Raw genomic sequence first — 27,162 nt, 5'->3', positions numbered from 1 at the left:
TAGAACAATAGTTTTATATTGCGTCATGCATCAAGTGCTCACAGACTTATGCACAAGAAAGACAGTTTTATGTTTTATACACGTATGCTTTGCAGCCTTCTGCCCCTCTGTTTCATAAAGGTTTAAGAGGGGTTTATTCCAACTTTGCAGCAAAGCCAGTGTTTCTTCCTGAAGATTAGTAATTAGATCCTGTGGCAGCACTTAGATATTTTGATGATGGGTCCTTTAAAAGCATCTTAGATTAGATAGTCAGATAGGAATGCATGATAATAAACTGAGCAGACAGGGCCATGTGCTGAGCTACTCGTTATCACTTCAATCCATTTTGAATTGTGTGAACATGCCGACACTAAAAAGGGAAAAAAGTAAAGTGGACTTCTTAAAAATAATCCTACTTTTTGGTCTCCGTAATTGATTATATACATATGTTACTGTAGAACGAGTCAGAAGAAAGGGCAAGGAATACGTTTTATCCTTGCCTGTCTTTTGTTGGCTTCCTTAAAAACATGCAACTTTGAATAGATACAACAATACTCCGAAAGTCTAAATTACATTCTCTTAAAAACTTTATTAATGGGCCCTCTGTGAAATACCAGCTCTGAAAGCAGTGAGTCAGGCTGTGTTTCAGCGGACTTCAGTTGGAGCTCTGCTACCTCCAGACACAGGATTGGGCATTTATAGAGGGGAACCTGATCCCAGAAAGGCACTGCGGGATGCCATTCACAGTTATGATTAGAAATGTCCCAGGAATGCGTGGGGAAGGATGAGTGTACAGTCTGCCTTAGATAGTGCCAGCATGGTCTGTAGCTTTCTCAGAAGTAGCCAGATGGTATTGTCTTTTTTTCCCAGTGATTTTGATTCGATAAGGTCGTCTTTTCCATGTGCTCAACGGTAACAGCTCATTCACTCAGTCTGGCTGCAGAGGACCTGGGAGAGGGGGAACATCTGACTCGAATCTTTTTTGTGGGATTCTTTCAGGGTTTGCTGCTGACCCCATTCCCCAGTGCTGGCAACAGCCTACTGCAGCACTCCAACATGCAGGGAACAACATCGGGACACCACCCAGTAACTTTTCCACCTGATAGCCAAATTTCCACTCTCTTCTATTTCCAGGCTCTGCAACTGGCCTCTGGCAACTAAAGAATCTCTACAAGAGGCTTCCCTTTCTCTTGCCAGTGGAGTAAATTTAAAGCCTTGAGATCATTGTACGAAGACATAACACCACTGTAGCACTAGTAGTATCATTACTAGGGTTAATTTAGCCAACAAGTTACTGGCTGAGTTTAATTTCTTCGGCTATTTGTCAGTTATCTCCAGATAGACTTTGATTATTTTTTCCCTGATCTGCAGACTTTGTGATTTGTCTGACATACTTAGCTTTGAGCTTTGTTCACAAGGAGCCCTAACCCACCCTTGGGTTAATTGAATATTTTTTTTTTTTTTTTTTAGTTTAAATCCTGTTTTGAAAAAGGACTTGCAACTGCAAATTTTGCCAGAAGGGGGAACTGTAGCTCCATCTCCCAACAGCTGCTCTAGCACAACTGGCAGGCATGTACTTACTAAAAGCTTTGGATTCAGTTAGCACTTTCTCTTGAGGCAGCTGCTGGAAAGAACTCTTGGTAACACTCAGAGTGGATTAATTATTCTATTAGATCAGTTTTACCAAAACCTGATGATCTAAAAATCACATCAGGGACTTCAAGTACTCATTTAAAATCATGACGTTTTTATCATTACAGGTGCTGCTGGAAAGAAGCATCTCGTGCTTTTTTTGTTCAGTCTTTCGGTGGTTTAGTTTCTCAGCAGTCAGAGTTCATCTGACAGAGATGTGATTATATTTCTGGTAACATAACTCAGGAAGCTGGTATTTTAAGAAGAGTGTCAGCACTACAAATCTTGCAATGAATTCCTGGGTCAGAAACGCTTCAGACCTCACCACTGTTGGCCACCTGAAGAGACTATTCGGCGGGGCTACTGAGGTGCAGGCCCCACGTGTGAGGTTGCTTCTTTTCAGTTACACGTGCGGTTCTCCAGAGAGCTCTCTAAGCAGAGAACAGCAACAAAAAAGGCAGGGGGTGTGTTGCAACTTTTCTGGGGTCACAGGGCTGGCAAGTGGCAGAGTCGGGAATTGCATCCATCTCCTGAGACAGAGCTGTTTGCAGGCAGCACCGTGCCTTCCCAGGGCACAGCAATGATCATTTATTAATTGTTCCGTTTAGCAACAGATCCATTATCTGTCTCTCCTGTTTTCTACTTCTCCATCCTCTCCCTTCACCCAGATTCTCAAACCACAACAAATTCTGTACCTCTTTTTGGGGAAGAGAAGTCTTCAGAGAGATTCAGAGCCTTAAATGTAATGGAAACATTTGCTAATGAATGAGCCCTCGTTATACACGTTACAAGGAAACACTTAATTGACAGTGGCCACCGGATAACAGGGTTTAATTAATAAATCTAGGTGGCGTCATATACACCACAGTCAGGGATTACAGGGGTTAATGTGTCTGTCTGTTGGACTTTTATGGAAGAGTTGTGTTGCCTGTCTTTTAACATGAATAACCCGCATGTCTGTGACCCAACACTTGCAAAAGGGAGAGTCAATTGGTTCTGAGAACACAGCAGCCCTGTCTGGATGTTTGAACACGGGTTGGATGGCATCTGAGGCTGAAGCAGACCAAAGGGACACTTGTTTTCTTGCCTCTTTAGCCAGCATCTGGGTTTCTATGGTGCTATCTATTCTAACCACACACACCACCCTGTGTTTGACAAACAGTCTTCTCAAACTTAGCATTTTAATGACCGGTTCATTGATGCCTCAGAGAGACTGTCAGCACCCACCACAACAATACTAGCAAGCTTTAGCAGCAGGATATGCAAACCAAGGATTCCCAGCTGATGGATATTGATAACTTTATTGAAAAATTAGAGAAGCTGTGCTGACCTACCTCTGCCTACCACTAATCCAGTGGGAGACAAGGCCCTGGAGATCCCCCTGAAGTCTGTCATGGAAGACAGATTGCTGTTACTCTGACCTGCAAGCTGCTCTTCAAGTCTGCAGTGTAGTGTGAAAAGGTCAGAAAGAGTCCAGGACTTCTAATCAGTCTGTCTTTTGATAACATTGTCATCCTCTTCTATGTGCATGTATTTAGAAGAGTTTTAAGTGCTCATTTTTAAGCCAAGAGCATTTATTTGTTTGTAAAGTGCAGTGGGGTAACGATCACAAATACCACCAGCCCGGGAACACTCTACCTTTACCCACTCTGCAGGGTGCTTGGGTGCTAGTCACCAAGACCTCAAAAATCCCCTGCAGAGGAGACAGAAAGCAGCAGCTGACACGGTGTACCTTTGCCCAAGAGACCTGTATCTCTTAATATAAATTGGCTAAGCCGGGCAGGGAAGCAAACAGAACCATCCTGATTTATCCCAGCCCACGATACAGGCTGCATATCTACTTTTACTTATGTGTACAAAGTGACAACTGGGCACTAAATGAACAAAACTGGTCTCTGCTTGAAGTAGTGCCTGGTATCAAGAGAGCCCTTTGGAACATGGCAGAGTTGTTTGTACTCCTGTACACAGGAGCATCTTGTAGCAATGCGGCTGTACCAGTTCTGCTTAAAACAATTAGGAACAGAAAACCCTTTAACCTGCTCTTTGCCTTTCCCAACAATCATTTGTGGCTTACCAGTACATCTTAAGTCACCCTCCTTTGCCTGATTGAGGTTGTCACTGTCATGTCTTTACTATATATAGAAAAAAAAAAAAATCACACTGGAAGTTTAAAGAGCAGCTTTTCACAAAGATGCTGCTCTAAGCTCAGAGAAGGTTTTTATTGTTAATCAGTTACTTATCCTGATTCAACCAAAAGAACAGCTGGACCATGGACACCTAATTAGCTGGTAATTATTCTCAAGCTTTACCTCATCTGGATCACAAGACAGATCTTTATCCAGTATCAGTGTAGTCCCTCTGCAGGCAACGGAACAGGATTGATCAGTTAAACTGGATCCTGTTCACAGTCCTCACCTTCTGGAAGACCCTGTGAGTTTTTCCACTCGTGTCTGCAGAAACAGAGCAGCTAATGGCGAGTGGTAAGGGGAAGATTGAAGGGAAGGTAGCATGCCACAGACGACTCTGGCCAGTGCAGGTCAAAGAAGCAGCACCAAAAAAAAGAAGGACACAGACCAGCTACTGGAGTTCACCACCTGCCTCCTGCCCCATCCTCCCTAGCCAGCCCCCTCCATGCAGTGTCGTTCAAACCTCCTCTCCTTCCTGCTAAGAGCTCTATTTGCTTCTTAGCTCTCCACCTCTTTTCATGCTTCCAATGCCCCAGCACCCTCAGCTCCCCTATCTTGCCTTCTGTTATGGCATCCACAAGCAGCTTTGATTATGGGCAAAGCTGAGACTGTTGTGCTCGAGTGGACCAAGAGCTGCTGTAAGCTGGCTGATGTACAGGAAGTTGATAACTTGCTTTCCTCTGCCCAGGTCAGCAAGGTTAGTCCTGCTTGTTGGTGTCTAACGCATGCCCTTGAGTTTGGAAAGAGCTGCACATCAAATGTCCGTGTTCAGGCATTACACTGAGACAGAAACACCTGCTAGTTTACAGTCAATGCTATTACCATTCACTGTCAGCCCCATCCTTCTCACCCCAGCTGCCCATCCATGTCTGCCCAGAATTTTTTTCTGAAAGAATTGTAGCAGAGATGCTGTACGTTTCCTTTATATGTTATTTGTTCTCCTGCTCTGTTATATAAGGGAAGAAAGCCTATTTCTGTCTTCCTAGGAGCAGACATCTCACTGTAAAAGAACAGGCTGAAGTAAGCTGTTTCATCACTAATAATCACTAACAGGCTATGAAGTGGTAGTAATAAATTGAAAAGAAGCTTCTTTTACTATGAGAAATTTTGAATCTTGGTTTAATCTCTAGCTGCAGCTGAATAATTTGCTGCTCACTTAGAAGACTTTCTATAGGCCTTGACTCTTCCATGTGCCAATATACATACCTACTTTAATGCTTCTATTTCCCTAGGCATTTAGTATTCTTCTAGACTTTAGAGCTACAACTGTGGTAAATAATAATTTTCTTTCATATAAAAAGCACAGAATAAGATACAGAGAAGAATTAAGACTAAGGAGCCTCAGAATGCTTCCCTGACCTGTTGTAGCTCATAAGGAGCTTTCTTACCTACAAGAGGGATCCATAGCAGATGAAAATAAAATTTCATGTAAGATTTGAGAAACAAAGTCTTGGAATATTCTTCTTTCAGTGCTAAAAGATACATTTGTTTGAAGTTCAGAACTGAGAAAAAAAGAAAGAGAGAAAGAGCTCTATATAATAAAGCATGGCTTACAGTAAGGTGGCCTTACCATAAGACCTCAGACTTTTTTTCTTCATGGTATCCTTTTAGGCCAATACTGTGCAATTGTAGTCTATATAGACTTATTTTATATTGAACTTGCCTATTTTAATAGCAGAAATGTTTTGTTTTCAATTTCTGTGATTAATATTGAGTTATTACCACAGTATAACCAGCAAGCATAACTATTACAGGTCTAAGACTGTCCTGTCCCCTTTTTACAGTGCAGAAGGCACTCAACAGAGTGACCCCTAATTAATGCTTGCAAGTGGAAATGCAGGGGCTTGGCATTCTTCCTTTCTCATAAAAGGGAGAAGGTGAGCTTCCCTTCTCTTTTTTTTAGCCAGACTTCTCTTTTCCTTCTGTTCCTTACAGCAGGGAGACTCTCAGAGCAAAAGATGAGATGCTAAACAGGAAGGAAGGCACTGCCTCGAGTCTGGTGAGATAATAAGAAAATAATAGGAAATGAGAGTATAACATGGAGCTAAGCTAATAATAGGAAATGAGAGAATAACATGGAGCTAAGCTATGAAGAATTTTAAACGTAAAATATTAGTCTATTAAGCAGGAGTGACTCTGGAGTAGGAAGAAATGTTAGTGGCAAATTGGAAAAGTGGTAGACAGTAGCAGGAGCAAGCTTTTAGGTTGAGTCTAGAGCTTTTGTTTCTGTGTTAAAAGATGCTCTTCAATTGCTGCTGTTGCTGCCTACAGCAGGCTGGAGAGTGGAACTTTACCTACCCTGGGAAATCTCTGAAACAGGTGGAAGGCAAATGAGAACAGTTCTTGCTTGCAAACAGACATGGTGAAGATCTGTGCAGTCTGAGTTAAGCCCTGAATGAAGGACACTGCGCCTATGATCAGTTTGTGGCTAATACCAGGCTTGAGGATCCCAGAGGAGGCGAGGGCCCTGGCAGCAGGGATTAAGGCCTCTCAGAAGGCATTGGAAAAGGACTGTTGAGAGCATTTTTGAGGAGCAGGCAAAGAAAGTAGTAACGGTGAGAAGACAAACAGCTCAGGGTCAAGCATAAAGCTGAGATTACGGGCAGAAAAATGGGACATCTGAGTGAAGGAACTTGGAGATGCTCCTTAAATGCAAGGGGATTGGACACATGTACTAGTTGTTTGATGTCCTACTCCCCCACTTACACTGATAACAGAGTAAAAGCTCTGTGGCTTAACCATTGGCACCAGGGTCTTAACAGCTGTGTGTATTTTAATATCCTAATTATACTGAACAGCAATTGAATTATAGTTGATTTCTCCCCGTTCCTCATGGGCACTAGCTGTTTTGTCTGAACCCGAGGCTGCGGGCAGGGCTTGTCCCTGCACGGAGCTGGGATTATCCAAAAAGCTCTATCTGAAAACACGTTGCAGCAAACAGAAGGAAGCGAGGCAGAGGCAGTTACTGTGGAGGTGAGCAGTGGCACAACCCGCCTGATTGCAGATTCCTGTGGGTGCCTCGGCTGTCATTAAGCAATCCGGAGTGTGACAGATTTGCTTCCAGAAGGGCAGTGGTGCAGACAGCTCATTCTTCAGGGCCAAATCTTTTAGTCCGAGGTTACTCTGAGGGATTCGGTGTCGCAAGGAGTTTTGACTGAGCTGGGGCTGATGAATCTGAGCGTGCTGCAGGCAGGCAGCTGTCTGTGCAGAGGCCCCACAGACAGTGCTCCCGAACCCTTGGAGCTGTGTGCTGGTTCCCTGCTGATTTTGAAATACCCAAATCTGCAACTCAGGCAACAAATCCTTCTGGGAATGGCATTGTTCTTCAACTCTGGCCATGAAATTGATTCCTGAGCTGTTCCACAGGTAGGAACTCTACGCAGACTTTGTGGCAGGTTGAGGAAGGACACTGAGCATCATAGGTAGCCAAATCAGGCACTTTTAATAGGAGGGAGACTCTCCTCTGTGGTTCATGCACCAAACCCTGCCTTGGCTGGCTTCCATGCACACAGCAACCCCTTTGCCTGTGAGAAGGCTATCTCAGAAGAGTAAATTTGGCCAGGACTTCTGAAAGGGGTTTCTCACTGTAGCTGAGGTTTTGCTCTTCCCTTGTTTAGAAGGAATTAATCTATTTATAGGCACGATCAGGCTTTGCTGCTTGAAATCCCCTTGCCCTTCTCTATGTGTTAGACAATGAAAGTCCTAGCCTCACCTGGGAAACCTGAGGACCCAGCAGGGCTGCAGTAACTTCTAGTATGCTCTGTTATTTATGGACTCCCAGAGCCCCTGTCTCTCCTTCTTAGTCCTTGCATTAATGAAGCACAAGTCTATCTACACCAGTGAACTGCAGCAGCAGGGTGCCTGGGCAAGCAGAGGGCAAGACCTGGGCTCCTGTAGTCGCTGTGATAGCTGGGCTTCTTGCAGGCAATTCCTGACTCTCTGCAGCCTGCTTGGGAGGGGAAACCTGAGCGGTTCGTGTAGGACACGCAGCATCTGGACTTTCTCTGGGGATGGTGGTCTTGGTTTCTTTTGAATGGCTGTGCTAAGATCCATCTCCAGGTTTGGATTTGGGGTCCTGCAGAGCCCGGAATGATGAAGGCTGTCTAGAAACCATTTATAAAGATCAGGACTTGATGGCATCAATAACTCCCTCTGGGCTTCTTGCAGGCTGAGATAGTGGCAGATTGTCAAAATTACTTAACGTCCTGGAACACCACCCATTCCAGTATGAATAGGCTTCTTGTGTACAACTCACATGATCATGGTGTTTTTCTGGTGTCTCTATGGAGACTGGAGACATTCTTCTGGTCTACTGGTTTGGGATCTTTTTTATTCTCTGCTTTCAGGTAAATTGTCTTGTAGGAAAAAAGAAAACAAACAGATATAATCCTCGTGAATAATGAATAAAGCATCAGTCACAGAACACCAAAACATCCTGGCCCCTTTTATAGGAGTTGGAAATATTTTGATTTTTCCTTTTTTAACACGCTACCATCCAGCTTGGCAGAGACTTAGCAAGCCTTGTGCAAAAAATAATTTGCCTTGGGCAAAGCTGGATGGAGCAGTGAGCATTCACATGTGGATCCTCATCCAAATCAGACTGGAGTATGGATTAAAGAGCAAAGCAGCGTTAGATTGGGGAAGCCCTCCGTGCCAAAAAGTGGGGGAGGTTTTTAAAGATGTTCCAATCCCAAACACTCTCATTCTCATGAGATCAGATGCTTCCCCTTACCGCTGGCTCCAGTCCCTCTAGGAAAGTGGGTTAAATGAGTTTTTTGTTACCTGGGCCCTAGGTTTTCATTGGCATCCTGGAGAGGACAACAATGTGGGTAGGATGATGAAGAAGAGATGCTTATGCAGTGTGGAGTTCCCTGGAGAAAAGGATACACGGGGAAAACACTATTAATTGTCCCATTAATATCTGGGATGAATAGTAGGTGACCAGGCACATCTGTCTTGCCCAAACTGGACCCTCAGGTGTTGTGCTTAGGACAGTAGCAGGAGCAGTTGCCTTCTGTGACACTCTCCAGGATTTTTTTTCTTCCTCAGCAGTGGGCTTGTCCGTGACCGGTACAATCACTACCTCTGCTCCACAGCAAGTCCCATCGTTGTGTTTTACTGCTGAGGATGACACAGAATGCTCCGTTGCATTCCTGGTTGCCGCTCCCAAACTCCTTAGCCCTAGTTTACAAGTCCAGATTCTAACCTCTTAGCTACAGCATGAAAAAACAAATCCCCACGTGCTGAAAGATGGCCTATGTTTCTTGGAATAAACTCAGGTGTACGTGGTATCTGTACAACACCCAGAAAATCAGAGCCGCCCCATAAATATCTCTCTAAATGCCTTCCCTTCTGCCAGTGAGTCTGTCTCAGGATTCATAATGATTTATTCTATCCGGTTTGGTATTTGGTGCCCCGTGTAGTGACAAGGCAACGCCCCCCGTGAGCTCATGGAAACCACTCCAACCACCACTGCCAACGGCAGGATCTGGTTCGATTTTGGTAGCACCAGAGCTTAGGAAAGGAGAAGCTGCACAGGTGTTGTGCACCCCTGCAAAGAGGTAACTGGAAAAATATCAAGACACTGTCTCACAGCCCCCGGTGCCGTTGTGGGGGGGAAAAATGAGATCACAGGAGGAAAATACTGAGATTTAGATTATGCTCTCCACCTGGCGAGTGCGTGACGTTGAGTGAGGTCTGGCTTCTGTCCTGAGGGTTAACAGAGGGAGCCTCTGCCTCAGTTTCTCTGCATGTAGATCTAAAACCATATCTAGATCTCCTCTCTAAGGGTCTTTACAATCTGTGTGATGAGCTTTCTAGCTTGTCTGCTATCAGCACTGATAAAAATGATTATTAGCTGTACTAGTACTTTAAAGCAGAGCATCTTAACTAATTTGGGGACTAGCCAATGGCTTCATTCACATGATAAATACCATTGAATCATCTAGAAATAAAGTTGGCTCTAAGCAAGGGAGATTAGGTTTAGGGCTTGTGGAAGAGCAAGAAATGAAACAAAGGTGTCCCGGGTGATAGTTCAGCTTTTGGTATTATTTTATTGAAGAAAGTAACTCAAGCCTTGGTTTATTCTGACCACGTCAAGGGCTACTTTGTACTATTGCTGCCATAAACCCAGGTCTGTCCATTAAGGGACGAAACCTGCTAGCAAAGCCAGGGCTGGTTCGGACCGCAGCTGCAGCGTCAGTTGGGTAGGGGGAATAGGAGGAGAATCAGTCAGGCTCCGAGTGAGGTCTGTTGACACTCAAAGAGGCTGCAGACAGATTGGAAGGTGACGGGAGAAGTAATGTAATTGTGAGGATCTGAGACAAGCTCCGTAGCTTTGGGAGCTGGAAAAAAAACTCCAATGAAACCACTGGACTTGGAACAGTCCTATTCCACAGCCACTTAAGCCAGGAGTGAAATTTGCTTGTAAAGATAAGCTGGAAGCAACAGCCTCCCTGAAGCCAATGGAGTGTGTGAGCATGTGCAGTTACCTCCCTGCTCTGCCATTTCTATTACATCGCACACTTCGGTGCCCAGAGGTATCATCTTGCCATCTGCAGAGGGGCCAAGGTGAAGTTCAGAGTCAACAAACACTTCAGTTTCTCTTCCATCCTATGCTAGGATCCTGCTTTTACAGAGGCCTTCCAGGAGATGGGGGAGAGACCCTGCTCAGAGGTGTCTGTCTGTTCTCAAGAAGCATTTCTGTCAGGGGAACATAAAGGACTAAGGGGCTCGTTGGGTTTAGCTTATGTATGCATGTGTGAGGAGATTTTACACTCTTCCTGGTTTTTTTTAAAAAAAAAAAGCTTCCTGGGCAATGACATTTTCTCTGGCATCAGGCAGATACTAAAAACTCGCTTTACTTAATGTGAGATGGCTGCTGAGATCTTTTACTCAAAGGAACTTTGATGCGCTGAGACCTTTCATGCTGAGAGGACAAAGCCTCTGGATTCCTTTGAGTGGAACACTGGCCCAAATTGTGCCTCCCTGTTTCTAGTCACACATTTGATTTTTCTATTCTGGATCAGGTATCAAGCCCAATATCATGCTGAAAAAGGCATATGCTTAACATCAGTGTTGGTGTTTTACTGGATTGGTTATGTCTGTATGTATCTGTTTTCAAAGGTGGTTGGATTTCACTGGAAAAGGGGCATTTCTAGTGATTTAACATGGCAATGTTAGGGGCTTGCAAAAGGTATCTTTGCCCCTTTGATAAGGAAAAGGGAATTCAGAACAAGAACCAATGCACTTTAAGGCTTTGACACTTTTTTTTTGACAGAATGGGCAGGAAAAAATAGGTTTTTTTCATTTTAAATTCTTGTTTGAATGTGAAAACTAGTGGGCTGAAACCCCACCAGACAGAATTCTTCTCCTTAGGCAACCGATCCCAGTGTGCAAGGCAATGTACAAATACAGAAACAAGTAATCACAACCAGCTAACACTTCCCTGAGCAGAGCCAGGTACTTGGGTACTACCTAAATAACCAATTTAGTAGTACAGCAGCAGCTTAATTCCTATGGCCTTAATCACTGTCTTATGATAATGTTTGTGCTGGGACTAAACTAAGGTGCTTAATCATTTTCCTGAGGTGCACAGCACCAGTGGGGTTCCAGTACTGCATGAAAAGTAGCACAAACTGTCTCCAAATTAAAACAAGTTGTCTTCAGAAACCCTAGTTCAGAAAGTCTCTTGCCATTATCTTTTCTTGAACACGATTGCCCTCCTGGAGAATCTGCTTCCAGTTCTCTGGTGGAGAGCTGAACTCCGTGCTCTTCATCGTTAACAACCCTTGGCTGACTGACAAGCTCGGAGCAGTGCTATTTTCCTCCTCAATTCTGATACTGGTTTTACACACACAAAAAATTGCTTCAGTCAGTGAATTGCAGGATCCTTAGATTAATTCCCCGTTCCCTCTTGGAAAAGGGCATGTGCAGAAATCCTGGTGACTCGCTGCCACGCTGCCATTTGTGGAGTGCAGGTGCTGGGCTCACGCACACAAACCACATCAAGTCTTCTGCCCTCCGAACATTTCCTAACGTGCCTTTTGCTTTCCACCCTCCCATACGGCCCCATTTCTCAACTGCTCAAGAAACCTTAGGGAGAAGTACTTATCAGCAAGGCTGTCCTACACGGGGAGAGTCCTGGGGGCTCCAACAGCTGCTCGGGGTTTGAGTCCCCTTGGCAGATGTTTGCTATTCCAGCCACTTCATTAATTTTGGAAACAAAACCCCTGATTATTCCTGACCAAAGCACCCCCTTTTTGATTGACAGCCAGTGTGTGTTTCATACAACATAACCCACCGTATTTCCATAGCTACTAATTTTTTTAAAAAAATCATCAATAAAAGAAATAAAGTTTCTAGATGCATGTCAGGGTATGCTAATCCCACCTGCCAGTTCATCTCCCTGGGCTCCGGTGAGGGCATCAGTGTTTCTAGAGCACGGGCAGAGGTGCCAGCCCCACGTCTGGACATCCAGCCCTTCAGATCTGAAAAAAATGTTTAAAGACAAGCGGAGACTCTTGTCGTGCGGTCAGTTGTGTGCGAGTTGGGTGAGCTGATGGTTTTCTTCCCCTCTTGATTCCTGGGCTGGATCTAGTCGGGCTCATGGAAGACTCTTTGATTTCCAGTGCTTGTATTGCGCTCTCAATTTAGGAAACATTCCCCTGCTGCGTCTTGTCAGGTTTTGCGAAGCCCCTAAATGCAAAATTAATTTGGAGTGGGGGTCGGGGGGCTGCAGCTACTGCCCAGCCACCAAGGAAACACAGTGGAGCAAAATGCCATTTGCTGCTGTTTGCTGCTGCTTCAGGATTTAAATCAGTAGCTTGCTCAGGACATTGCTTCAGAAATATTTTTTGGAATAATTATAAGTGAGCACTAATTGCTTAAGTTAATGTTATTGGTAATTATTTTGTTTCCTTAAAAGTCTGAAAAAGAGGCAAAGAAAGTGTGCTCCTAAAATGTTTCAGTTCTGAATTAAGAAGTGAGTATTCATAAAGCTACGTTCATAATGAACTCAGGAAATCTTAAATATCTGCAGTTCGTTTAGGAATTAAAGCAACAGTTTAAGTAATTGAAAAAGAGTTATATCATCGGGGGGAAAAAGTCCTTGAACTCCTTCGTTGTTGTTACCATTCTAGTTAAATTCCTGTTTGTAAGATCGCTTTAGTTTCACAAAATGAAAAGAAATTAAACCATTTCCAACCAATTTATTTTAAATGAGAATGCCCTTCTGATGGTTTAATGAGCGAAACGCTTTGTTTTATCTTTGGTTTAATATAATTTGCTGTGCCGTGTTTTTAAAACCATGTAACGAGTTTTTAAGAAAAAAGTTCAAAGGATATATCAGCAGTATTATATTTCCTTGCGCCTGCCTTGCAGTTTTGACAGTGTGTGGACAACGCGAGTGTCTTTTTTTGGTTTTAGGGCTCTCCAAATCGGCAAATAGATCTCTGAAGTTAAAGCCAAATGATACTTGGAATTGAAAAAGAAACAGTGCTTTTACAAAAGAGGTTAGTTTATGGATTTTCGAGGGCTTTTACAAATATAGATCAACAAAACAAAAGTTGCTCAAATCGTTTATGAGAGTTTGAGGCGGTCGCTGCCTTCTGCAAGAACAGATTGAGTTTTCTAATAGTAAAATAAGAGCTCGCTGCCATTTGGATCACCAAGGCATGAAAACTGAAGGGTGGCTGATAACGTTTTGCAGATTATACTTCAATCCTTGTATGAAGCTTGCAAGTCTTTTTTTTTTTTGGGGGGGGGGGGAGGTGGTGGCACATCTTCATGACGAGCTTCTCTTTACCCGGTTAAAGTTTGTGGCCACAAGTAGCTGCGAGCTGGCTGCGGCTTCTGGAAAACCGTGCAGCAACCGGTTTAAACGGGGGGGGGGACGGGGGGGGGCGGGGGGCTGCTCCTGGTACCCCTTCCCCTGAGTGATGGTGTCCTGGTGATTCCAGTGCTGAACCCCCCCGACTCCAAACGGGACTCGGTGTAAATGTCCCGGCGGGCTAAAATCCCCATTTGGGCACAACCCTCCCCGCAAATCGGGGGCACCGCCGCAGCGAGGCCGCAGCGCGGAGAAATCAAACCCTGCGAGGAAAAACCACCTTTGGCAGAGCGGGGAAACCTCGGCACCCCCCGCACTGCCGGGGGGCTGCGTGGGGTCTGTCCTCAGCAGAAGGGGCTCCGAGCTCATCTTTGCCAAAATCCAGCTGAGATAAGCAGAGATAAGCGTCAGGAAATCATCCCAGGCTGCCAGAGCAGCGCGGGGACTGAGGAACGCCGCTCTGGAGAAGGCAGCGTTTGCTTCAGCAAGGCACCTATAAATAGTATTTTATTATTATTTTTTTTTTCCCCTGCCGCTCTCCAGCACTTCGCGGTTGGGGAATAGGTTCGATGCCGCTCGGAGAAAGCTGTACAGGCTCGGGGAGAGGCGCTCTCCCGCCGGCGGCCCACATTTGCGGGATGTGCGCTTTTAATTTTTTAAATTACAGGCTGGAGGAAGGGGGGGGGGGGGGGGGAGAGAAAGGAGGAGGGGAAAAAATAAAAAAGAAGCCAGCCCCAATTTGGACCGTCTCCAGTTTTTGCAGGGAAAAAAAAAAAAAAAAAAAAAAAAAAAAAAAAGAAAGACACACACCCCGGGATCTTAAAATAGAGAGCAAGGGAGGGGAGAGGAGCGGCGGGATCCTCCCCGCCCGGCGCAGGGTAACAATGGTGCTCGGCGGGGAGCCGCGGGCGCCCTGATTGACAGCCCGAGCGTCCTAAAAAGGCCGGGATTGATGCTTATCGCAGGGTTTATATAGCGGGGGAGCCCGGCGCTGCCGAGCGCGGAGCGGAGCGGAGCGAGCGGCGGAACCCCCACCACCGGCGGCGGCAGCGGCAGGAGCAGCGCTCGGAGGCGGCGGGCGCCCATGCGCGGCCGGCCGCGGGCCGCGCAGCCCCGCGCAGCCCCGCAGCCCCGCCATGCAGTGCCCGCCGCAACCGCGGTTATCCGCGCCCGGCCGCGCCAAGGCAGGCAGGAGGCGCTACAAGACCTTCATGATCGACGAGATCCTCTCCAAGGAAACCTGCGATTACTTCGAGAAACTTTCCCTTTACTCCGTCTGTCCGTCCCTCTTGGTCCGGCCCAAGCCGCTGCACTCCTGCGCCGGTAAGGCAGCTCCCCCCTCCGCGCCCGGGGCGGGGGGGGGGGGGGGAGTGGGGGGGCTCTCCCGGGGGAGCGGGGACCCAATGAGTCCCCGGCCAGGGGCTCCGAGGAGGCACCGGGGCGGGGAGCCGGGGTGCACGGGCATCGTTTGCAAGCCGAGCATCCCTTGGCTCGGAGGGGCGAGCAAACCCCTGCGCACCCCGCTCCTCCGGGGGGAAGGAGGCTCCCCCAACCCCAGTGACCCCAGTAAGTGGAGACTCCCCCAATCCCAGTGACTGAAGGAGGCTTCCCCAACCCCTGTGACCCCAGCGAGTGGAGACTCCCCCAACCCCAGTGAACAAAAGAGGTTCCCCCAACCCCTGTGACCCCAGCAAGTGAAGGAGGCTCCCCTAATCCCAGTGACCCCAGTGAGTGGAGACTCCCCCAACCCCAATGACCCCAATGAGCAAAGAAGAATCCCCCAGTCCCAGTGACCCCAGTGAGTGGAGACTCCCCCAACCCCAGTGAGTGAAGGAGTGTCCCCCAGTCTCAGTGACCCCAGTGAGTGAAGGAGACATCTCCAGTCCCAGTGACCCCAGTAAGCAAAGGAGTCTCCCCCAGTCCCAGTGACCCCAGTGAGTGGAGAGTCCCCCAATCCCAGTGACCCCAGTAAGCAAAGGAGACCTCCCCAATCTCAGTGACCCCAGTGAGTGGAGGAGACTCCCCCAACCCCTGCCCTGAGCCTGAGTTTTCACACCCCATCCCCACTGGAAGGGTTTGCGTTTGCTCCCCTTTCCCTGCCTTTTCCAGGGAAGGGGGAAAACGTCATTTGTGAAATCTTCAGGGCTGCTTTGCTAATCTCGGTGTGGGATTCAGCCTCCATCTTCCTCGGGCTGTTCACAAATAAATAACCAATGCAGATGATAATGAGTTAACGGGGGCACAGGTCCTTAAGAAAGCGGCCTTGATCTTGTGCTCCTTGAAACCATTGGTGGGTTTTCATTGCCATCTGGGGGACTACAAAGAAATTAATAGAAAATTTGAAAAAGGAGAAAAACTGCTGTTGAGACACAATATTTTCTACCCGAAATTCTTTCTCCCTTTGAAAGAAGTTAGGCTGTTTCTAACAGAGAAGATGCGAAAATACTTCTGATGAGTTTGCAGACATAGGCACCGCAAATAAATACGTACAAATGGATCTCTGTCCTGGGCAGATATCACTGATTTTAATGAAAAAAAAAAAAAAAAAGAGCAATTGGGCCTTGACCGTGGGCGTTATTAAATTTCGCAAACAGATTGGTGTCATGCGAGCTTTTAAAACTCCATCTTAAAAGTAAAAATATCATTCTTATAATGCATTCCAGATTTAAAAAAAGAAAAAAAATCCTTCTTTTTTCTGGTGAAGTAGGCAGTTTTCCCAATTTATATTCTTCCCATAAGGCCGCACTTCCAATGGTGACGCCTAATGGCTTAAGAAAATCAGATGATGAAACTGAAACTTAAAAATATGTTCTTCAAAAAAATCTTAACTATTGAAAAATATTTGTAAAGGGTTAATTCCCAGTAAAATAATATATATTTCAAGGTAATAAAATTATATTTTTCCTCTTTCTCTTTCCTGGGAAAGTTAATTTTGCATTTTTATTAAATTGTGTTTAAAAATCCAAGGTCTGCACTTTGCCTTTGGTTTGTTGTTTGTTTTTTTTTTTTTTAATTGCTTAGCTGAATAGAAATAAGGAGGGACTTTTGAGGTCTTAGTGGAGCTGTGCTAATAGAAAACTTACTGTTAGGTTACCTAAGAGTTTGATGAGTAAAGTAAACCCTTGGTCCAAGCATAAGTCTTCCTCCAACCTCAATATTTATTTTGTAAATACTAATAATTAAAGTTCCAGAAGTGATTAGGAGGCCGCATCAGAATTAAGGCCCATGATGACCAGCTTTTGGAAAGAAGTTACATGAATAGTGTGATCCTCGGTCAACATTTGTTTCTTCCGCTCGATTTGTGCGTGACGTTCCTTGCCTTCTCTAACTAATCGCTGACATATTTTTATACAAGAAGATCTGGTTGTTAATCAAGATATTGCTGACAAGGGAATTTTTCAGAGCTGATCCTCCACTACTGCGTAGACAGTGAAATTCAGTGCTTGGCTAAAATAGGCATGAACGTCCCAAATGATTTCAGTGTGTGGCAGCTTGCAGTTACGCAGGGAGGGCCCAATTCTGCTCGCGTCGGAGTCTGACTTCCACGGACCTTGATCTGCCAGGAAGAGGAGGGAGATTTCTCTCTGTACAGAAAGAAGAAACATTAGGAAAGAAAGCTCCCTTTAGCACCCGAAAGGAATATTAGCCTGAATATTTACAACATCCAGTAGCATGTACGACTAACTCGGCACCAAAAAATATGGTTTGAATGTCACTTTTAGGCTAAAGGATCCTTAATATTTTTGATGGGTGGGGTGCTTCCCAGCAGCTGTTTTGACTGTCACCACCCCCATGGGAAAAAAAAACCCAGCAGAGAAATGTTTTTAATATGGAGTTTCTGTGTCAAGTATAGCAAACATTGTCTTTGCAAGACTAATATATATTCATTAAATAATCATTAATAATCCTCAAATGATTCAGCAGTGGATTCTGAGTGATGCTAGCAAGACTCTTGCGGTTACTGTTCAATTAAAGCCTTATTTCTCTTTGTGCCTGGGATCTTTAATGAATTTGCCCTCAAGGTTGTGTTTCCAGTCCAAGCTCTGGCCTGTCCCTGTGTCAGGGTGGATTGTGAATATCTGCTTCTAATGGAATAAGCTTTATAGAGTTGCAGTGCTTGAGAAGTGAAGTACAGAGAGAGATTTGCTTGCGGGACTAAAACCATAAAAGAAACTGCTATGAAAGTCCACGCTTCCAAATTGTAAGCCTTCTGAGGTTTATGGGTACAATTAAAGTCCTATATGTATTCGGTAATGGGATTTTTTTTTTAATTATAAAAGAGAGGAAATTCTGTCATTGTCTAAGAAATGGACAGTACCACAAAAGTTAACTAAATGTGAAAGAATTTGAAAAATACCCAATACAAATCTGTTAAAAAAAAAAAGCAACACAAAAACCAACCAAGAAAACCAACCCCAAAAACCACTTAGGGACTAAAGACTGCAGAAATAGAGCACTATGGCATTTCACTTACTGCCTGTGTTTCCTTTGTCTCTTGAGTTAATCAGGGAGTGAGCACTTAGCCTCTTTGCGGTAAAAAAAAAAATGAATCTTAACCTAAACCACAGAAATTTACCTTGCCAATATAGTCATAGCTGGGGCTCGGGAGTGTTTGAAACAGTAATGAGTAATTAGTTACTTCAGCTGAAGTTCTCTTCAGCAGCGTGGCTTTTTCTTGAGTCAGGAGTCAAATTTTGTAGGCGTTTTCATGGGCTAAAGAGTTAATAGTTCTTTCATCTTGGGTGAAGTCAGAGAAGTCTGATATGCCTTTATAATTTATTTGGAGCTGAAAGATATAAGCTGTTGTAGTTGTGCAGCATGTGTATTTAACAACATCCTTTGTTAAGTGATCTGAAAAACATTGGTAACCAAACGGAAAATCTTTTTTCTTTTGGCTATGATCAAATGCTAAATATTTAAGCATGTGCAGCTGAATTGGGACAAAACAAATTTGTCAAGTAGAGGCGGGTGGAGGGTGGAAGGAGCGTTCGGGACTTTTCTTGTGCGTTGTGAGGTCAAAACCTGACATTTTAGTTGTAAGGAGCATTCAGGAGGTCTAACGCAAAGCTCCACGCTTGCACTGGGGAGATTCCCATTGCAAACGAGCCCCAACAAAATTTTTTGTTGGAAAGAAGAATGCAATTCCTTGTAAAAAGGATCCGTCATTAGCTTAAGATTTGGTGTATGAACATGTATTGTGGCATTTATTGAGCCAAATAAAGAAGGCTGCACTCATACTGAATCTGTAAGAAAATGCTAGCCCAGGTTCAGAGCCATTATGATTAGAAAAAAAAAGATACTAAACCAGAAATATTTTCAGGTGGTGGTTAATACCTCTTCAATTTATGACTTTTTGGATTGTGATGTCTTAGTGAAAACATTTATTTTGTTTCATGATATTTATAGTTTTATTGGCTTTTCATATTAGGTCATATCTAATTAATTGGTCTAATGATTGCAGTGTTAATGTGTCCTGTGCTTGGTTTGTTGTGGTGATTTCTGAAGGTTGCTTTTTGACAAAGTCTATAGGAGTCACTTTTCAAGTTGTCTTTATATAATTTTTCAATTTTACATTTAAAAATACTTGCAGGACAGGCTACCAATTCTGGTTTGTTTCCTGGATTTTTAAAAATCTTAATTTAGCCATCCATTCAAATTCCATTTGCCATATTTGTAGTTCCGGGCATGATAAAGAATCAAAGGACATTGTCAGCGTACGATGTTATGTGGTCAGACTGTAAATGCTTCATATTTATCAAAGTAAATAAAATCCCCTGAAATATAAAAGGCAGGGTGGTCGTGGCTGGGGTGTGGGGGGGAAGCTGTGTGCTGACCCTGGCGATAGTGGAATTCGTGATATTATGCATTAATAATCAAGAGTATTGGTCTTGCATGTCCTTTCTAAACTATGCAAATTAATTGAGGTGGCTGGATTAAAAAGCATTGCTGTAAGAGTCTTCAGTTTATTTTAGTAAAGTTGGTAGTACAAATTGTTTGTTGTCTATGCTGTGCATTCATTTCTACCTGGACCTATTCCAGAGCTCATAAAAAAAAAACCCCAAAACACTCAAATTTGTCTGTATCTTAGTGATTTATAATTTAAATCCCAGTGAGCATCAGTGTGATTTATTTCCACTCTACACCAAGGTTTTTTACTAGTCCAAAGCTCAGGCAGGACTGCGCTGCTTTCTCTTTTATCTTTTAACAACGCCTTGCATGAACGTAGTTTTACAGGCACAAAGATGCCTTATATTGGTGTGGCCTTACTTGTCTTCTGAGAGAATCAGCTACTTTGATATAAAAATATTTACACCCGTGTAAGGGGAGTTGTGTTAAAGGGAATTGTACTGTCCTACGTGCATTTAAAAGTGCCACAACTTCTGGAAATGGACATAACCTTAATTTTCTCAGCTTGTTTCCATCTTTTTGAAAGTTTACTACTCTGCTTGCTAGTCTGTGGAACAAGTTGCCTTTAAACACAAATAATTGTGATTTGCTTCCTTGCAATTATTATTGGGATTTTCCGTTTGGTGGTTGGTGTTTGTTTTTTGAGGATGAGACCTTGTTCAGTATTTGTGCAATTTGGGTTTTAATGTAGGCAGGTATCTAGTATAAAATTGTTCAAGCCTTGAATTCTTCTTTTCCAGTTCTTTTGTCTGTCTTCTGTTGTTTTATCTTAGGAAGAAATTTGGAACTGCTTATCCCGAAGTTTTTGTGAGCTGTCACTTTCCTGGTATATTTGATATTTTCTAGATTAAACTAAGCGATACCTGTAACCACTGGGGCCTGCGGGGAATCGTTGCTTGTGCGATAAAGTGGGAGCTTTGATATTTCTGGTCCTCAGTCAGTCTTGTCAGCCTTTTTAGGAAACCATGGTGAGAAAGGAGATTTATTGCGTCTTAAAACAGCTCAGTTTTATGCGTGACCTCACAACGAGATTCCTTCTGATTCTCTTCAGGAAGGCCTTGATAGAGGCAAGGTTTGAATTTGCTCTGGGACATTATTTAAAATCGGGGTAGAAGCCATTTCTTTTGCTCAAATACTTGCTGAACCTTTTTCTTTTAAATGGAATGGATACTGTTACGGAGCTCCTGAGGGAAAGCAGGGCACTGTGGGAAAGGAAAAGGGAATCCGTGTAGTGTATGTCCCAGTGTGGGGAAAAATGAGATGCCATCCGTTCAAAGCGCATTATCTGAAACATAACAGCTGGATTAATCCCATTAAATAAAACTAATACAAAGCTAACTTGAACCTGAGTGTGCCCAGCCTCCCGTCAGCCCTGCAGCTTCGGCGGGCGTTGAATTGCCATCCCCCTGTACACAGCAGATGTAAGGGTTTGCTGTGGCATCCCAGTCATTGTTACAAGGCCTTGGAAAGAGTTTTGGTCCTGTGATGTGTAAAGTGTGTGCTCAGGAGACCTGCATGTCTTAAATGTCTGCCTGCGATGGCAGGAGCTGGGACTCGATGACTCAGGAGTGTCCCAAAATGTATTTGTTGAGGGAAGCAGGCCAAAATGAATATGCTTGTTTATATGGCAGAAGGGAGTGATAGGTGCCAACCTAAATTGCAAAGCTCTAAGTGTCTCTGTGTGGAAATCTACATTGCTGCGATTCTGTTTGGGATTTTTTTCTGATTATTTGTGCAACCGCATGAAGAAAAAAAAAAATCTTTTATAAACCCTTATTGGGTTTAGCTTACAAAGATAATTCTATAGTTTAATAGCAAAAAGTAAAGGCAAAATGACAAAGGAAATCTATTAATCCTGAAAAATGAGTGTTGCTTCTGTAGGTATCTCTGATCCAGTATTAGGGAAGTTAGCTAGTGTTCATAATAAATGTAAGATAATTAGTGATGACATTACTGCATACAGATCCTACAAGATGCAGTCACATTTATGCAGACATCTCCCAGCGCTCCTCAGAAAACGTAGAGAAGTCAGAATTTGCTATCGGGACTGTCTCCCTGCTCCTGGAGATTTATTCAGCTGCAACCTCAGGAAAGTCTGACTTTTCTCAAAACTCCCAGCCACATAAATCCCCATCCATTTTAGCCTACAAGAAAAAGTCTTTCTGTAACAATCGCACTGAAGACCAGCTTATCAGCCCAGCTAAAGTGAACAGATGCTATAGACTTTGAAAGTGGATTCATCTGGAACTGCTGAAGATTGGGCACAAAATTTAATTTTAAAAAGCTTGGCATTCTTCAGGATGTCTGCCTTGGATTTTACATGTTTTGATGTCTTTAGCAGAAAACATAGTTTAAAAATGCCAACAAATGGCATATGAGGGATAATAATGGGCTAGCTTATGATAACTATATACTCGGAGAAGTGTCTGTCAATTTTCTCCATCAGGGTATATCCAACATTAGAGGTGGTGTTTCAGAAGCAAAGCCAGATCAGAATCTGGATTTGAAAACAGGTCTCACCTAGATGGAGCTGGGAGCGCTGGCTCTAAAGAAGCTGGATGTTTAAAAACTTGGAATCAAGACTGAATCTTGCTGTCTCTATCTCAGTACAGTTAATAGTGAATAAAAGAAATTAATGAAAGGCAAAACTATGTGGAACAAACCAGAAAATCACACCCCAGCAATTGCAATAAAACCTACTGTGGAAAGTAATCAGCACTGTGGTTGTGGTTAAGCATGAATAAGCATTCAGAGGAATGCTATAATAGGAGGTATTAATGAATGTGGGATTCCACTGGGAAAACTGACACCTATACCTTATTTTCTAAAGCCTTGCGGCTTGCACTGAAGCACAGTTTAAATCCATCTACACACTGTTTTAGGCTGAAATGCTGTAGATTTATAAAGAGCCTGCTGACCTCAATTTGGACACCGCTCATGGCGACTGCGCAGTACAGACCTAGTGTCACGGCTCTCAAGTTGTTGTGATTATTATTTTCATGACTTTTTATTCAACTTGCTGCTGCAAAATGCAGGAAAAGACAGACTGGTCTAGTAGAATAAATATCCCCCAGCATTGCTGCCTTGAGTACCAGCTGGGTATGAGCAAGGGCAAGAATCTTCACTGGGGAGGTTGGGGGAAAAGAAGTGAGACTGTTTTGAGCCAGCGAGTTGCATGAAGCTCCTAGTCAGCTCGCCAGGCCGTGGGGGAACAGAGCGGTAGCTAAGGAGACTTTCTGGGTTCTCTTCTGTTTACTTGTGTTTAGCATTGCATTTCTTTTTCCAGTGAAAGAGTACGATGAAGGACAGCTTGTTGTATCATAATCTTGGCGGTGTGTCGATCGGAGCGTTGATCCGCCTTGAGAAGGATTTAATGCTGATAGGAGTGTTGTAAGCAGGTTTGGATGATTGAAAGAAATCTCTGCCTTTCTGACTTCAAGTCGCCTCCATGCCCTCAGTGCAAGCCTGTGAGGAGGGAAGATTTGCATGCAACTGCACACGGTAGATGGCAGAGCTGATCATCTGGAATTGATCTTCACATCAGGAGCTGATCTCAGTGGATGTCTTGCTCAATACGCTCACTAGAGCTGCTTCTTAATCCTCTGCTGGCATTTACTGGGTTAGAGGGAGGCTCTGCTCTTGCTCACTGTTGCTCAGATGATCCTAATTTCTTGATTCTGATATCTATTTCTTACGCTCATTCCCTTGATACCTTGTCCAGTTAGAGGTGGCTGCGCAGCCCTGCTTGGAGGAACTGGAAGCGTAGGCTTTGCATTTGCAGACCATGTACAAAATTTCATCACATCAAAGTGAAAATACTAGGAGCGATCAGAAAAAGGGATGTTTTGGTTTGTTGGTAGATAGAAGAAATAAGAATCACTTGTGCTTTTCAGTTCAGAGTGAAGCAAAATGTTTTAGATTTATCTTGGCAAGTTAAAAGTTTAAAAGAGGGGGGGAATCAGATCAGAGAAAATACTTGATCTGGAATAAAATATTGAAAACATATCTTCTAAAGACCGAAACTAAACTTTCTAACACTTCCCTTTTATGAGACATTTGGCAAAGCAATGAAGTTACTTTCTGTATTGCAAAATTTTCTTTTTTTCTTGTTCTTTTTTGATGAAAGGAAGTTACAACCGAACGTTTTCAGTCAGTTCTATTTAAGAATTACTCCAGCTGGACTGCAGAAGCCAGAACACATTAACACGAGCTTCATTTGCTAGGAAATAACAGTTCCTCAGAAAATTTAGGACCTGGTTTATGATCTCAGCTGTATTTGTGTAATTCAAGACAAAGTCTGTAACAGAACAGGATCACAAGAACAAGCTAACGGGCGCGGAGCAGTAGATGTCCTACGTAAACTGTTTCACTCCTCGGGGAGCGGAGCACAGCGTTGCGTCGCGCGGGTGAGACAGACCAAGTTGTGCCTCCCGCTGATGGGATGACAGCGCGCGCTCACGCGGGCTCACACAGATGAGTGTCCCTCTCGGCGCCGCTCACATTTCTCACTTTCCTAGGAAGAGTTTCCATGCCGTGGGGTGTCTGATCTCTCCCACCGTGGATTGTATGGGTAAGACGAATGTGAGAGTTTCAGAGTGGCTTAGCGACAATAAATCATGAGGTCGTATTAATATTATCATCCAGGGAAATATTGGAGATGGATTTCTCCCCCCACCCCCAGGTTATCTGTTATTTCGTGCATTCGTAGCACTCTGGGAGAATCTAGCTGAGAGGCTTCCGGCCCTTATTGACTGATGTGAAATTCCCAAAGCTACATCTTAATGACATCTTTAAAAATGTATGAAGAGATTTGGTGCTAGGACCTGGCTAACACAGTAAATACTTAATATTTTCCATTTTCCTCTCGTGCAACTTTATGTTTTGACTGATTCTTGGCATCTTCTCCTTCATTTCTCTTGGCCAGAGCACAGCTCGGAAGAACACCAAGTTACCAGTTGCTGGTATTTCAGACAGGTGCTTGGGTACTTAGTGCTGAGACCCATTTAAGTAACTAAAGGGGAGGGTGAAGAACAGCCTTTCCCCAAAAAAAAATCCTCCATCTTCCCAAAGGTGGACCCCTCTGCTGGTACTCAGATCTCTTCCGACCGCAGTTAGCACATCCTGGCGTTGCAAATGAAGTTATATACTTGCTGCTTCTCTATGTCCTCTGCACGTATCCTGGCCCCCAGAGGGGACGAGTCCAGCGGGGACTGGGTGATGCTGGTAGAACATGTGCCACGAGGATGATGAAGGTTTGATTCTGGTGCTGCCTACCTGGTGAGAATTCATGAGGGAGGTGTTGTTCATGGGGTCGGCATCAGTTCGTTGTCTCTGTAAATCTCTGTCTCTGACGTGTGACACACGGAAAGGCTGTTCAGCATCTCTTCATTTAAAAAACCCCGACCCTAATTAATTTCCTTTTTTTGACTGGTCTGCATACCTCTTCATAGCTGGCACTTTTGTAGAGTGTAAATATATATAGTTCAGTAAGAAGAAATTACTCTCAGTAAAAACAACAAGACATTTTCTAGACAAATATCCTGGCATACGTGATGAGTGGGAAAATAGTCTTTTCCCTGCATAAGATTTTTATAAAACTATGTTTTTGACAGTATTTATTTCCAGAATATTTGAGCTCTATCTAAAACACAAAACCTGAAAGAATGCTACCCTTGACAGCTCCCAGACAAAATCTCTGCTTTGTTTTTTCATTTTTCTGTTAAAAAATCACACTTCTTTTTTTTTTTTTGAAGGGAGGAGAAAAACAGTTTTCCATCTCACAAAAATAAAATTCCCTGTGAAAATGTGATGACAGAAAATTTGCAAATATATATGCTCTTTTTTTTCTTTGAGATTCGGAGCAACAACCTTACAATGACCTTACAATGTGTTTGGATGTGCGTATTCAGGTCTTATCTTGTAAATTCTTTAACATGCCAGTGGTTTTTATTCCTGTAGTTAGTTGGCTAACTTCAGCAGGACTACTCATGCAAAGAAGGATTTGAATTGGAAGCTTTTGTATTCGCCCTGTAACTTGGGTAATCTTGCTACTCATTTTCTTCAAAATAAAGGGAGTTTTCAGTGTAGTCATCAAGTCACCTTTAAACACTTGGCTCACCATTTGGCTTCGGATATTTCTACTAATGATTGTCTTGCAAGTTGCAGGATAGTTAAGGATAGTTAATGGCTAGTTTTCCTGCTGATGCAAATTCTCTTTTTTTTTTCTTCAACTGGGATTTCACCTTGCAGGGCTTGGATTTAATCTGAATTAAATTTTAACAGACATCTTCAGAACTAATGTTGAAGCAAGAACAGGTTCCCGTAGCTTTGAGTGCGGGTACTTAGTGCCACATCTAGCGTACAGCTGCCTACATTATACATTAAAAACCAAACCACTGTTCTGTAAGCACAGAAGGGTTGAAGCCTTAATAAAAGCATCTCCTTTTCTTTTACAAGACAGAGAAACACATGTGATGTGTTTGTGGTTACTTAAATAGGGTATTCTATGGCAGATTAAACTGTCGTCTTCGAAGCAAAATTAGCAGTGGTGGTACTTTCTTATGGAAAGTATCTGCTTGCATGCCGTACGTATCACGTATGTATAATTGCATAACGTTAGACGTCTTTAGGAAGGCCTAGTGCTCTGGCTTGCATTTATTCATGTGGCTCAAAGAGGAAAAATCTGAAAAGTCCCCCTGAAATAGAAACGAGTAATGTAATCATTGGTACGATATAATGGTGAGAAGTCTGAAGCAAACGAGGTTTTTTTTGGCCACAAAACATTTGCGTGAGTTTGTGAATACATTTCGCTTCACCCTTCTGTCTGTTTTGTTCAAAACCTCCTCTTGACAGCTTTGCTAACAGTTCATTTTGTTCCTGCGGTGACTAAATAGTGGAGGAGCTGATATTTGAAGTTTTCTGTAACAGCAGAGGACAGCACTCAGCAATTTGGATCTCTGCCGTCTGCTCTTGGTTGTGCTCTTTTGCTTTTCTTAAGCAGATTTGTTTTAGGTTGCTGGATAGTAGTGGAATTCTCCACTGAGGGACAGGAAGCCATGCCAGAAGTTGGAAGGGTTGGTTTCACCTTGTTGCAATAAATTACAGAGCAATCATAAATGATGGGAAGGAGTTTGATGAAGTGGGTGAGGAACAATTGATGGATTATTTTCGTTAAAATTACTTAGAGCCCAATCCAACTCCCACTGAAGTCAATTAAATCGTAGTTGGATCAGGGCCAAAATGAGTCAAATTCAATTATGCCTTAACTGTAAACATTTTAAAGCACATTATTATAAGTTAGTTTAGCACTTAAATTACATTAAAACAAAAGCATTTACGAAATCCCAGTCTGATAGTATTTTATTTGTACAGCTCTAATGAAACCCTTTTTCTTGCGGCTGAGAGACAGAGACCTCTTAGGCTGTGCCTAACCCCTACAGCACCTGTCTGTTGTGAAAAGATGTCACAGCAATTGATACTGCAGATGTATTTCTGTCCATCAGAGACTAGCTGGCTAGCAATTGCATGAGAAGAGACAGCAAAGATCACTGAAAAGAGACTGTAGAAATCCTGGGGGTGTTTCATCTAATTGTCTGGATTTAGGGAGCTTACTTGTGTAAGTATCAGCTC

General features: G+C 43.5%; 1 protein-coding gene across 1 annotated transcript in view; it reads left to right on the top strand.

Annotated features, from left to right (window-relative positions):
• Window positions 1-14,403: 14,403 nt before the first annotated feature.
• Window positions 14,404-27,162, top strand: part of BARX2 (BARX homeobox 2) — a 36,994-nt gene continuing 24,235 nt past the window's right edge. Inside the window, exon 1 of the mRNA XM_074848813.1 lies at window positions 14,404-14,949. Within this exon, the coding sequence (XP_074704914.1) occupies window positions 14,763-14,949 (187 nt within the window). The 5' untranslated portion in view covers window positions 14,404-14,762. The remainder of the gene's footprint in view (window positions 14,950-27,162) is intronic.

This window comes from Strix aluco, chromosome 23 (assembly GCF_031877795.1).
Source record: "Strix aluco isolate bStrAlu1 chromosome 23, bStrAlu1.hap1, whole genome shotgun sequence".
Lineage (NCBI taxonomy): Eukaryota > Metazoa > Chordata > Aves > Strigiformes > Strigidae > Strix > Strix aluco.
This window is presented reverse-complemented; position numbering and strand designations above follow the sequence as displayed.